Source organism: Branchiostoma lanceolatum, chromosome 2, assembly GCF_035083965.1.
Source record: "Branchiostoma lanceolatum isolate klBraLanc5 chromosome 2, klBraLanc5.hap2, whole genome shotgun sequence".
Lineage (NCBI taxonomy): Eukaryota > Metazoa > Chordata > Leptocardii > Amphioxiformes > Branchiostomatidae > Branchiostoma > Branchiostoma lanceolatum.
In genome coordinates, this window is record NC_089723.1 from 31187246 (window position 1) to 31199219 (window position 11974).

General features: G+C 41.8%; 2 protein-coding genes across 3 annotated transcripts; one reads left to right on the plus strand and one right to left on the minus strand.

Annotated features, from left to right (window-relative positions):
- Window positions 1–306: 306 nt before the first annotated feature.
- Window positions 307–4143, minus strand: LOC136428594 (protein fem-1 homolog B-like). The gene is made up of 2 exons (XM_066418233.1): window positions 3812–4143; window positions 307–2409 (listed from the first exon to the last, which is right to left on the minus strand). The coding sequence occupies exons 1-2, from the start codon at window positions 4019–4021 to the stop codon at window positions 697–699; spliced, it is 1923 nt and encodes a 640-aa protein (XP_066274330.1). The 5' UTR covers window positions 4022–4143; the 3' UTR covers window positions 307–696.
- A 221-nt stretch (window positions 4144–4364) lies between these two features.
- LOC136428597 (ceroid-lipofuscinosis neuronal protein 6 homolog) lies at window positions 4365–11965 on the plus strand. Of its 2 annotated transcripts, none has more exons than XM_066418237.1 (7): window positions 4365–4614; window positions 5205–5346; window positions 6701–6799; window positions 7242–7436; window positions 8114–8169; window positions 8595–8720; window positions 10107–11965. In XM_066418237.1, exons 1-7 carry the CDS (start codon window positions 4571–4573, stop codon window positions 10372–10374), a joined length of 930 nt encoding a protein of 309 aa, XP_066274334.1. In that variant the 5' UTR covers window positions 4365–4570; the 3' UTR covers window positions 10375–11965. The 2 variants fall into 2 exon arrangements, with proteins under 2 accessions (XP_066274334.1, XP_066274335.1); XM_066418238.1 differs by lacking the exon at window positions 4365–4614 and adding an exon at window positions 4773–4863.
- The last annotated feature ends 9 nt before the right edge of the window (window positions 11966–11974 follow it).

Genomic DNA, 11974 nt, shown 5'->3' on the forward strand with positions numbered 1-11974 from the left:
ATGATAATTCGGAAAACAGATGCTAATGTGTAGAATGCCAAACTCACAGAAGAAGATGTGAAAGACCAAAAAGGAAGAATCCATTATTTGGTATACCTTTTTCTGTGTGTTTAGTCATTTGTTCAACCTTCCTGACCACATAGATTTCACAATGAAGGCAACTTTTTTTTATTCTCACACCCGCATCAGTTTTTGGGTTCCCAGAGGATGTCATCCATATTATAATCAAATCAACAGGGCCTTAGTTTCTCTCTTGCACTCACCACTTTTATCTTTCCAGCCTGAACTAAAGACCCAGAGACAATAGGAGTTTCCTTTGGCTTTTTAATAAGAGCTTTGCCTCAAAAAGGCCCAGTTATAATATGTTTATACTCTGATATCATACAATCATATGCACCAAACATTAATATACATGAAACTCAATAAATCATACTTCATGAAGTTATCACAGTCCCTGTTTTTGTGCCACATCAAAGACAATTGATTTGTTTTACCCATCACAACCATGCAACAATATTGAAATCTATCACCAGGTAATATGACATACCTAAAGATAATATAATAATAGTGGGACTATTCATAAAGTATTGGCAATGCAGTTAAGTATCTCAACACTTTCAATACGGCCTATACATTTATATCAATTTTCATATTTTTATGAGACAGTTTTCCTTCTGACTACTTCACAACTGTCCATCAGTGAATGTCTACAAATGCCTCTACTTCTCGTGGCACCTGTCCCTTGTACTTCAGTCCGTGTGTTTTCACTGCCCGCGCCGATAAACACTTCAAGTTCACTTTCGTCTGCGTCTTTAAGACGACCTCGGACACACCGGTGGTGCTGGTTTGTACGGCCGTTTTCCCCGCGTTGTTCACCTTGTCTATATGCGCTCCGCCTTGGATCAACTTCGTCACTATGAAGTGTAGCGTTAGAAAGTCGCTTATGGGTTTGTCGTACTGTACGATGAGGTGTAACGGCGTGTTTCCGTCGTTGTTTGTGGCGTTCACATCCGCCCCGCACTCGATGAGCAGCTGCGTAATATTCGGGCTGGGGAACTTACAGATGTCGTTGATGTGAAAATCGTCGACTGGCGTGCACTGGCTGACGGCCAGGTGCAACGGCGTACAGCCGGATTTCGTCTGCGGTCTCATTCGGAGGAACTCGTACACCAGTTTCTTCAACCGTTTGTCCTGTTCCTTGTCTGTCTTCACGGCGGCAATCAGTCCGAAGAGGTACATCATTGTCAACATGTTGTGCTGGAAGGTGGTCTGTAGTTCAGAGTCGCTCATGTGTATCAGCATACAACTGAACACGTAGCGCTGCTGCGCCAATTTAGTCTCCGCCAAGCAACATTCCATCACCTCCGCCAAAACGTCGGCGTCAACGTCCTCCCCCAGGCGTATCATCTGTGCAAACACCTGGGCGAACCGTAGGAGGTCTTTCTGCACGTTACGGTTGTTCGTTTGTCTTAGCTTCAGCGCGTGCATCCACAGGTTTATGCATCTGTCAAAGTACATACCATCTGCGTAGACTGCACCTCTGTATATGATCGGATGGGGGACCTCAGGGTTGCTGGAGCCCAGGATTCGCTCTCGTACCATCAGTGCCTCCATGTGTATAGCGTGGGGATTGTCCTGAATGGCCTGTAGTGCATTTACTGTCATGCTCTCTATCCTACTGTCATATGCCGGGGTTGGAGGTAAGATCTTTTTATGCAAGATCTGAGGCTCGTCTGCAAAACGTTCTACCATTCCCTCGTACATGTAGTGATACGCCTTGTCTAGGCTGTAGTTGTCCTTGTTGTTGGCAAACGAAGCTCCGAGGAGCTCCAAGGTCTCTACCTTGGTGACTCTGTCGCAGTCCGGTAGCGAGACAAGATACTCCACGACTTCTGCGTGGGAGCTGTCAGCGGCAAGCATCAGGGGGGTCATACCGTGGTCGTTCACTTGGGGGGTAGCACCCTTCATGATCAGTTCTTTCACGATCTCCAAGTGGCCACATTCTCCTGCAAAGTGCAGCGCCGTGGCCCCACAGTGGGCCTTGCTGTTCGGGTTGGCGCCCACCTCGAGTAGGTAGGACACCACGTCGATGTGACCCTTGTAGCACGCGATCATCAGACAGGTGTTCTCGTACTTATTGGCGATGTGGATGTCGGCCTTGTTCTCTATGAGGTATCTGACGATGTCCAGGCGACCGTCGAAGCACGCCGCGCGGAGCGGGGTGGAGTTGGTAAGCGTGCGGTGGTTCACGTTGGCGCTGTGGGAGATCAGGTCCTTCACGACGTCAAAGTGACCCCTGCCGGCCGCACACCACAGCGAGGACGCCCCTTCGATGATGTAGCCGTCGAACTTGACCACACCTGTCTGATCCACAGATATTTCGTAAGTCTCCAAGATGAACCTCACCACCTGGGACAAGGAAAGACACAAAGGAACATTTAAACACCATATCACACCAAAGTACTGTACAACTTTTCCCCTAGCTCTATTGGTAACAGTTGAGGCTATAATTAGTTGGTATTGGGAGAACCTGGTTCGAATCTGGGGAAGGGCATCTGGTTAGAGCTGCATTCGTCTTTCCCTTTTGTGCTCCTAACGGCCCACCTAACTGACAATCACCACACACCCCTTCCCCACAATTCGCCCCTGGCAGCAAAAAACTGAGCATTGCACCATCAAAAAGAATCTTTTTCCCTTCTCAGGATTTCTGTTGCAAAATAAATAGATTATGTTAAACCAGTTCAGGACCTGAGTCCTGACACAACAGCTTTTATATAAAAAAATGTTATTTTGAAAGCCAGAATTGTAATATCTTGCAAATACATGCATTTTGTCACTATGTTTACGCAAGCAGTGTTACCTCAAAATCACGAATGGATAAAATCGTATGGACAGCTTCAAATCTTCTAGGAATTCAGTAAACAAGTCTGTTATTCAGTAAGTCTTCTGGAACCTTCTACCAGAGGCTTCTGCTTCTCCACTGGACTTGGCACTGTGTTCAACAGTCCCTGGTGGCACATATCACATTACAACTGACATTATAGCGTTGTTATGTACTTGTCAACAAGGTTATTTCATCGTCCTTGCGGGCGATCTGAGAGTATGTCTGTGGTAACCATCAACTTTCAGACTACAAAAAATCTTACTATCGTGCCTTTTTGGGTCTTGTTTACATTTTGCTCTTACTGTGAATCATGAAATATTTGCATTGATATCGTGTTCATGGCTTTTTGCAGTGAGCTCTCACCGCAAACCCATCTCACAGAGAATATTATGCTTCGTTGCAAAGAGTTAATACAACTGCAGTCTCAAAGTCAAAGACCAGTTGCAAACTCCTGATTTTCAGCTTGCTGCTAAATTAAAGTTTACTCCATCTCATGTTATGCTTTCACTTACAAAGAGTACCTAACACTGTTACACCCACTGTTATTGATATGAGTTATTGTTTTTGATAAATCAAAAGATCAAAAGTTCCTCATGAAGAACAAAATCATTCAAGAGCTGAGTAGAAATGAATGAAAAAATATTCAAAAGTCTGTACCAATTTGAGATTCGATTATTCCTTCATACAATTTTGTGTAATCATTCTTCATTTAGATTCTCTTCATAAAGCTCCCATAATATTAAAATCATTGCTTTAACAACGTCTTATAATGGACTTTGGACGTATGATACAGTTATAAAACATGACTTACAAAATAATTTATGATTATTGCGTGATAATATCTATAATACATTTTGCGATCATTCCCTGCTTTCCCCTCGAAAATGGAGTCATGTCTTAAAACAGATAAGACGTCTTGAGACGTACCTTGCAGTGTCCGTTCTTGGCGGCGATGACTAGCGGAGGGGCGGCCTGTCCTTGAGAGTCTTCCGTCACATGTGTGAGAAGTTCACGGGCCTCGGCCGACGTCTTGTTGTGCAAGAGCGCGGCAAGTGTCAAAACCTTTCCCTCGCCCGCTGCGTTAAACACAGCGGAGTACGGCAACTCCATCTTTCCCCCTTCGACGTCCAGCGACATGCCCAAACGAAGGTTTTCCACCCTTATGTCAAATTTTTGGGCCGTCTTTCCCAGCTGTTGCTATCTGCCAAAAAACATGGCGATTCTCAAATTTTGGTAGAGCGCATTTAAACGTTTCTAGTGATGACGTGTCTTTCACCCGTGATATTGCGTTACCATGACTTATCCTTCGCCAATAATAGACAAAATAATAATAAACAAATCTGATATTATTGGCAAACCGGAAAAGAAATAGATACTCGGACGGCGGACGTGACCTGTGTGTTATTTTTGTTTGCGTGTCCTTGCTGTCAGTGGGAAAACACCCCCTTGCGAAATGACGTTTTTCGGACCAATGCTTGCGCGCCGTGAAAACGAGGCTGGGAAAGGGAATCACCTGATTTCCCACGAGACCTACAAATTTTCCTCTTTATCAGTTTATGCAAGGAGGTTCTCCTTGGTTTATGTTGGAATTTTTTAGGAGATCGCTTCTGTAACTGTTAAACGTGGTGATAGTCAAGTGCGTGGCTTACTCCTTTCCCCAGTTGGCTGACGTGAACACAAACGAGCATGATGAGTGTAGCAACGCGGAAACGTGCCAACAAGGTCCAAAGGTAGGGCAAGGACATTATATCCTATATAATGTCCTTGGGCAGGGTTAACGCTAACATTTTCAAGTCATTGAACGTAAACTTATTCGGCGGTGCTAGAGAGGTAGTTATAATTAGCTTTACCCGCTCTCAAAAATAGCTCCCTTTGCCTGGGGAACGCAGAGGATACTAGTATAACAACAAGAACACTAAACAACAACAACAACAACAAGAGTCCGTAGGACACAAACCTCCGTGAAGTGTTGCGTAACGGTAGGGTGTTCGGCCCAGAACCCAGCGGTCCCGGGTTCGAATCCCCTGGCACCACCGATGTTGTGCCCTTGGGAAAATGGACTTAACACGACTTTCCTCACTCCACCCAAGTGTAAAAATGGGTATATTGTGTGTGTGGGTCACGACACCAGCAATAGCTGCCTGTGTTCCTATGGGCTCAACATAATCAAATACTTAGTAATGGTGTTTGTGGTATGGGCAAAAGTGTAACTGTGTTGTTGATATCGTCCAGAAATACATGACCACAGCATTATACTAGCATGTTTACGTTCTATTGACATGTTGTTGTTTTAAGTTGATTGTAATTTCTGTCGTGGTAGTCCCAGCAAGGACAAGGAGGACAGAGTCCACTCTTCCACCTCAGGCAGTCCAGATAAAAACGTCGTCCCCTTCCACCTTGACCTCTGGTTGACCTTGACACTCGAGAACTGGATATTGGATTTTGGTCGACCTATTGCCATGGTAACTATCATCAACACCACAACACAACTTTTTTTGTAAAGCTATTATTTATTTATTTAACTCCTCCATTTACAAAAATGGAGGGGAAGACAAAACAGGTGATCTCTCACCTCTGCTAGTTGTTTTCCCCTTAAGAAACAAGATATAATAAGAACGTACAAGAAATACGAAAAATATACAAGTTAACAGTACCATTTACAGTGCAAAAGTAGGCATATAGATTATAACATATGTACAGAATAATAAAACAATATAAATCAGGGCATTATTTAACATGGCCTTGTGGCTATGCAGGTGGAACAACTACAGAAAGATGTCCAAGTACATGGAGCGTCAGTAGCATAGACCACTCTTAACCTGTTATACAAGTGATTGAAGGCGAGCATGTGTTGTGGCTGAAAGACACTGTGGCCCAAGGCTCTCAGGTTAACGTCCAGACTGTTCCAAATACATATGAGTCGTGTATTAGAATATTGCTCTATTGTAGCTTGACTGAATATCGCTCCTTGTGATTTGCCGGACTAAATGGCCCCTTTAGAGGAGGGGCCAATTAGTCAGCGAGAGATACTGCAAACATAGGCTATTTCTGTAGTATAGTATTATGTACATCAAGTAACATCCACACCCCCTAGCAGCAAGCTCAAGTACTTCATGCATGTCCTCCTATAACATCATGCTTTGATTTGTCTGTGAGGCCTGCCACAATTTTTATGGATCCAACTTTCTTCCACACTTATACTGTAAATTCCATTATTGGGCTGTGAATAAAATTAGCTACTGAAGGAAAACATCACACTGGTATCATCTCAATGTGTAAGTTACAAAACTTCAGGTCTCTGTCAAAAACTCATTACTAGGAAGTTTGTAATTCGATAAAGTCACAGTGAGGTCTGTTGCACAATAATTTTACACCAGGTCAAATATGTGCCTGCAGTTCATACTGTAAATGAATTTATTTTTACAGTGGTTTTATTTGCGATGGATTCGGGAAAAGGATTTTTTTCGCTGTGTTGTGTAAAGTAGAGTGGATTCATTCCTCAAGCTGACATCTTTCACATTGCAGTTGTCCCTCAGTAAGACATCTGGAGCTGCATAGTTCCCGTTTAGAACTTTTATTCAGTCTACTACCATGACCGGTTTCGCCATGACAGCTTTTTCAAGTGTACAGACTAAAAATGTTGTTGCTGTGTTGTGATAACTCGGTAATACATGTAGATGACATTGCAAAAAGAACATTTCACGATTTGAAGTAGATGATTGCAAGCTACGATAACTGAGGGCTGGGAATATGACCTGCATAATATATGACACGTTAACTTGAGTGACATAAATGTATCTTAACTCTTAACTTCAGCTGTGGGTTCCTCTGGAATGGTCACCTCTGAACATGCCCAGTGTTGGGGACTACTTCCACATGGCCTACAATGTCATCACACCATTCTGTCTCCTCAAGGTAAGATAGCTTTCATTACAGCAAGACTGTTTGACTATACTATTGTGTATATGTTAACCCTTGTCCTGCGGGACCCATTTTTCAGCATCATACGCACCGAATGCGGAAGTAACTATGCCACAGCAGCGCAGATAAAGTCAAGGGCCAATGACCTGATTAAGAAATCAAATTAATGAAATGAAGTAACTATGCCACAGCAGCGCAGATAAAGTCAAGGGCCAATGACCTGATTAAGAAATCAAATTAATGAAATGAATTGCATAGAAAATGCCAGCAGGACAAGGGTTATGTAAACACACTCATTTGTATGCACTTATTTGTTTGTTTATATAATATATGTATGTATGTATGTATGTATAGATGTAGTAGACCTTACGAAAGTCGCTGTACTTAGTCTAGTACTTTTGCTGTGTCAATAAAGATTGTTGTTGTTTTAACTTAGCTACTGGAGAGGTGTCCACGCAAGCTTCCCCTGGGCTCCTCTGTCATCTACCTGGCTGTGATCTTCTTCGTGATGGGAGCCAGTCTTCACCTGGTGGGAGACTCTGTCAATCACCGGCTCATCCACAGTGGCTACCAGAACCACCTGTCCGTCAGAGATAACCCCATCATGCAGAACCTCCGGCCAAAGTCACTGGTAAAAATGCGGTCAGACTAGAATCACTAGATACTAGCAAAAAACACTGGAAAAACTCACGGCGGACATGATAGAATGAAAATGAGGCGAATGAGGCAAACAAACAAGAATATTTTATAGATTTATTTTTCCTCCCAAATCACACTGAGTTTTAAAATATGATATCCGATCATCAATATTATAACAAGTGTGATGCGCAGAAATGATGCAGAAATTTAGAGCCACGTTTACAAATCCCTCAGTTTAGCCCTCTTCCGTCAAAACGTGGAAATGCAAAATAAAAACATAGAAATGCAGATATTTGACAAACATGCAGCCACTTCCTCATTGGTCGATTCTGTAATTACCATGTTATCATTGGTTGAAATGATAATTGTGATGGAAAGTCAGGATGGGTTTAATGTTTGCCACATTGGCCTCGTTTTCATTCTATCACATCCTCCGCATGAGGTGTATAGCTAGAACACCAAAAAGGTCTTACTATAACACTGTGATGATTACTATAATTTTTCATTTGTTAACGGTAACTTGATTTTAGCGATTTTCATGGTCACTATTCACTTGCTAAAATATCCCTGCTGAGGCAAGAACTTTGTTCCCACCATTAAAATTAGATGCCGTGATTTGTGAAACAATTTCGCTGGTGAAAATTGCATTGTCACTTGCTCTCTCAACAGGTGGACTCCTTTGAACTCCTGTACTACTATGATGAGTACCTCGGCCATCTCATGTGGTGAGTTATATATTTAATCATAGATGTGCTACTTGCAATCTATAGCTGAACAGCAGGAGTCTCTTCATTTCTTTTCCTAGAAGGTTCAAAACCTTTCACAAGACATAGTCCTTATTATGGATCAATGAATAGATGAATTTGAACCACACAAACTGGTTTCGTCATAGGGGGGACTTTGCTCACAAACTGCCTAAGTCACCGCGCACATCTGTAAAGAGTAGAACATGTTTGAACGACGTTCCTCGAACTCGGAAGAAGCAGGTGTTTGATTTACTAATAAGTAGAAAATAAGCCGTTTTTCAAAATAAGTATTTTACGTCAAGGCCAGTTAGACTGGTCAATAAGTGGCATTTGAACCACTCTGTTACACTGCTATTCACATGACTATAATTGTCAATACTTCTTGTTTTATTTTGCACACCCAGGTACATCCCGTTTTTCCTGTGCTTGGTGCTGTACTTTGGTGGCTGTTTTGTTCCTGACAAGGGCAGGAGTGGCAGCATGCCTGTGTCTGCCTGGATCCTCACTGTTGTCAGTGCTGTCTATAACTGGTAAGTTCAATCAAGGAGGTTAAAATAACCTCCCTGGTTCAATATATACCCTTTTATACACATCATTGTAATTCAGTAAAAAGGCACCCAGGGCATTTTATGGGGCTTGAAACTCGAATTAAAAAACTTCAATTTCTAGTCATTTCTACACATAGTAAGTTTCAATAACACTATACCATTACATATCGACATTCAAGGAGCAAAGATGCAAAGTCGTTGTGTGGTGAGAACTGATCGAAATCCAAGCGTTCTGTTCCAGTCTTAGACTGACTGTCCATCACAATTAGTACTTAAACCAAGGGGAGAATGTTTCGGTTTGACCAATGAGAGAGTGGATGGATGTCCGTCAAATAATTCGCATTTCTATGTTTTTCTTTTACAACTCTACATTTTGACAGAGGGGTAGGTGGGCTATGGGATCGGTCTATTACACTAGGCACGTGAAACTAAAGGGATCACCGTGTAGCTTTGCGTCGCCTTTGAGCACTTTTGATATGAAATTATCACACAAATGTGGTAACAGTGGAATAAAATGTCAATTTTGTAAAGATTACAGCAACTTGAATATTTCCAGTTTTCAAGCCTCACAAAATGCTCTGGGTGCCTTTAACGCACTGGTGCTCTGTTTGTACAATCATTGCATAATTCAGCCCATGGCTAGCCCAAGTCTTTTCTTTTTAACAATGTTTGATTGATTGATTGGGCTGCATACCTACACATATGTACATGTAAACATACTATAGTATACCATCAGAATTAGGTATGCTGTCCTGAGCTATACTTGAACAATTTAGCAAAGTAACCTGTGGCAGAAACAGTAAAAATAATTTTTATTTGATCTTTTCATATCACATAAAAAAAACCTACTACGTATATAGAGAGTTCTACCCAAAAAATCATACACCTCTATGTTTCACTTCAAAGGAGCCCATATACTGTAAATGCAGAAATGTTCGCAGTGGTTTTATGTTCGCGGTCTTTGGGGTAAGCTCTTCGCCGTGAACTTAAAACCACCGCAAACTTTTTTGCCCTCCTACCCCCTTGTCTACTATTGTCTCAAGCGCAAACTTAAGACCACAGCGAACACTCCATTTTCTTCCCTCTGCAAAATGAAAACCATGCAAACTTAAATGCATTTACAGTATTATGAATATGTTACCAAGGCTCATGCTCAATGAAATGTGCAAAATAGCGATTTTAGGTTCGAAAAATAGATCAGCTAATTTTTCAGGCACATCTACCCTGTTTCTTCGGAAAAAGTCCAATGTTTATGATTGTCACAATATTACAGCTTATTTTTCCTTGGATGCATTGTTTTATATTAAAGGCACCATGCATACATTGTTGCTACAAATGTTCAAATATGACATATGATTTGTTTTGCAGGTACCTTGTGACAGAAGGACAGATCTTCCCCCTGTTCCTTATGTCCTATGCGTTAATGCTGCTGATAGTTCAGTACAACAGGAGGTATAGTGAGGTGCCAGATGTCAACGGTTACTTCATGCTGTACAGTTTTGGGCTGACCCTGATCCTGGTGGTGACGTGGGTGGGTTACCTGTGGAACGACCCAGCCTTGAGGGTCCGGTATCCCGGTCTGATCTATGTACCCGAGCCTTGGGCGTATTATTCACTGTACGTGGTAGGGAGATAGCAGATTGGTGAACAAATCTGTCCCTAAATAGCTTTAGGAATTTGGTAAATGAATAATTATCTCCATGAAAAAAGGCTTTTTCATGGAGATACTGTTTTGCTTGCGTTTGGTGTTTGTGTGTATGTATGTGTCACCGGACACTTAAAGTCACCATAACTGTAGAACCTGTACATGGATTGTAATGATTTTTGGTATGTGGGTGGGTGTTAGGAGGAGGAAGGTCAAGGTCGATTTTGGGCCCCCTGGCATGTGTGACTAGAACTGCAATGGCGTATTTGTTAAAATCTTCAATGTAGGAGAACTGAAGAGTGGATCGACAGATCGTCATGTTCTTTGGTACACAGGTAGGTTAGACCAAGTTGTACACACTTAAGTGCAAACTATGCAAATGAGACCGAATTTGCATAAGTAAGGAGGTAAATCGTTTGCATGGGTGTCGTCGGATGCTTAAAGTCAGCATAACTGTAGAACGTGTAGATGGATTGTAATGATATTTGGTATGTGGGTATGCGCTGGGAGGAGAATGGTCAAGGTCGATTTTGGGCCCCCTGGTTTGTGTCCCTGGAACTGCAATGGCCTATTTGTAAAAATGTTCTAAAGGGGTATAACTGAAGAGAGGAACAACAGATTTTCATGTTATTTGGTACGCAGGTAAGTTGGACAGAGATGTACACACTGAAGTGCAAATCATGCAAAGTTAGTGTGTTTGCGTGCGTGTGCGCGTGTGTGTATGAATTGGTCACCTTGTGTGTATGTATGTGTCACCGAATGCGTAAAATCAGCATAACTATAGAACGTGTAGATGAATTGTAATGATATTTGTTATGTGGGTAGGTGTGGGGAGGAGAAAGGTCAAGGTCGATTTTGGGCCCTCTGGTATGTGTCACTGGAACTGTAATGGCGTATTTGTCAAAATCTTCAAAGGAGAATAACTGAAGAAAGGAGCGACAGATTTTCATGTTATTTACTTGGCAGGTAGCTTAGAGAGGGTTGCATACAATGAAGTGCAAATTATGCAAATTGGACTTAAGTTGCCTAAGTAATGGGGAAATCTATATTTGCAGTTTTGGCCATTGTAGCACTACTAACAGCTGTTACTAGCTATTGATAGCGAAAGTGGGTCACTGTGGAACCTGAGCCCCCAACATGTGGCCGGGGGTCATACCATTGAGCGATATAGAATGGGGGGAACAGGTTTAATAAAAAAAAAAGTTTCATGGAGATTTTGGGTCCTAAGACTCTTGTTATATACTGGGTTCTTGGTTATATACAACCAAAGAAAGTGTGGTCACATTTTGTCATTATTTTTCATTTATTAAAAGTATTTCTCAATATCAATCAATATATTACATAGCAAAAGGTAATTTTGTTACTGAAATTATAGTACTACATCAAAGGAAGGAGTTCATCGCATAAACTGAGTCATACAAAGCTGAAACTTGAAACTTATACTTTATGTTATGTAAACCCTTATCTTCACCCCAGACTATTTCCAAAAAAAAAATCTAATTTTATATTTTTTTCGCCCTGTCATTCCAATTTTTTCTGAAAAAAATCTGAGAATCAACAAATAAAAGTGGTGTGGCCTTATGATGTACAA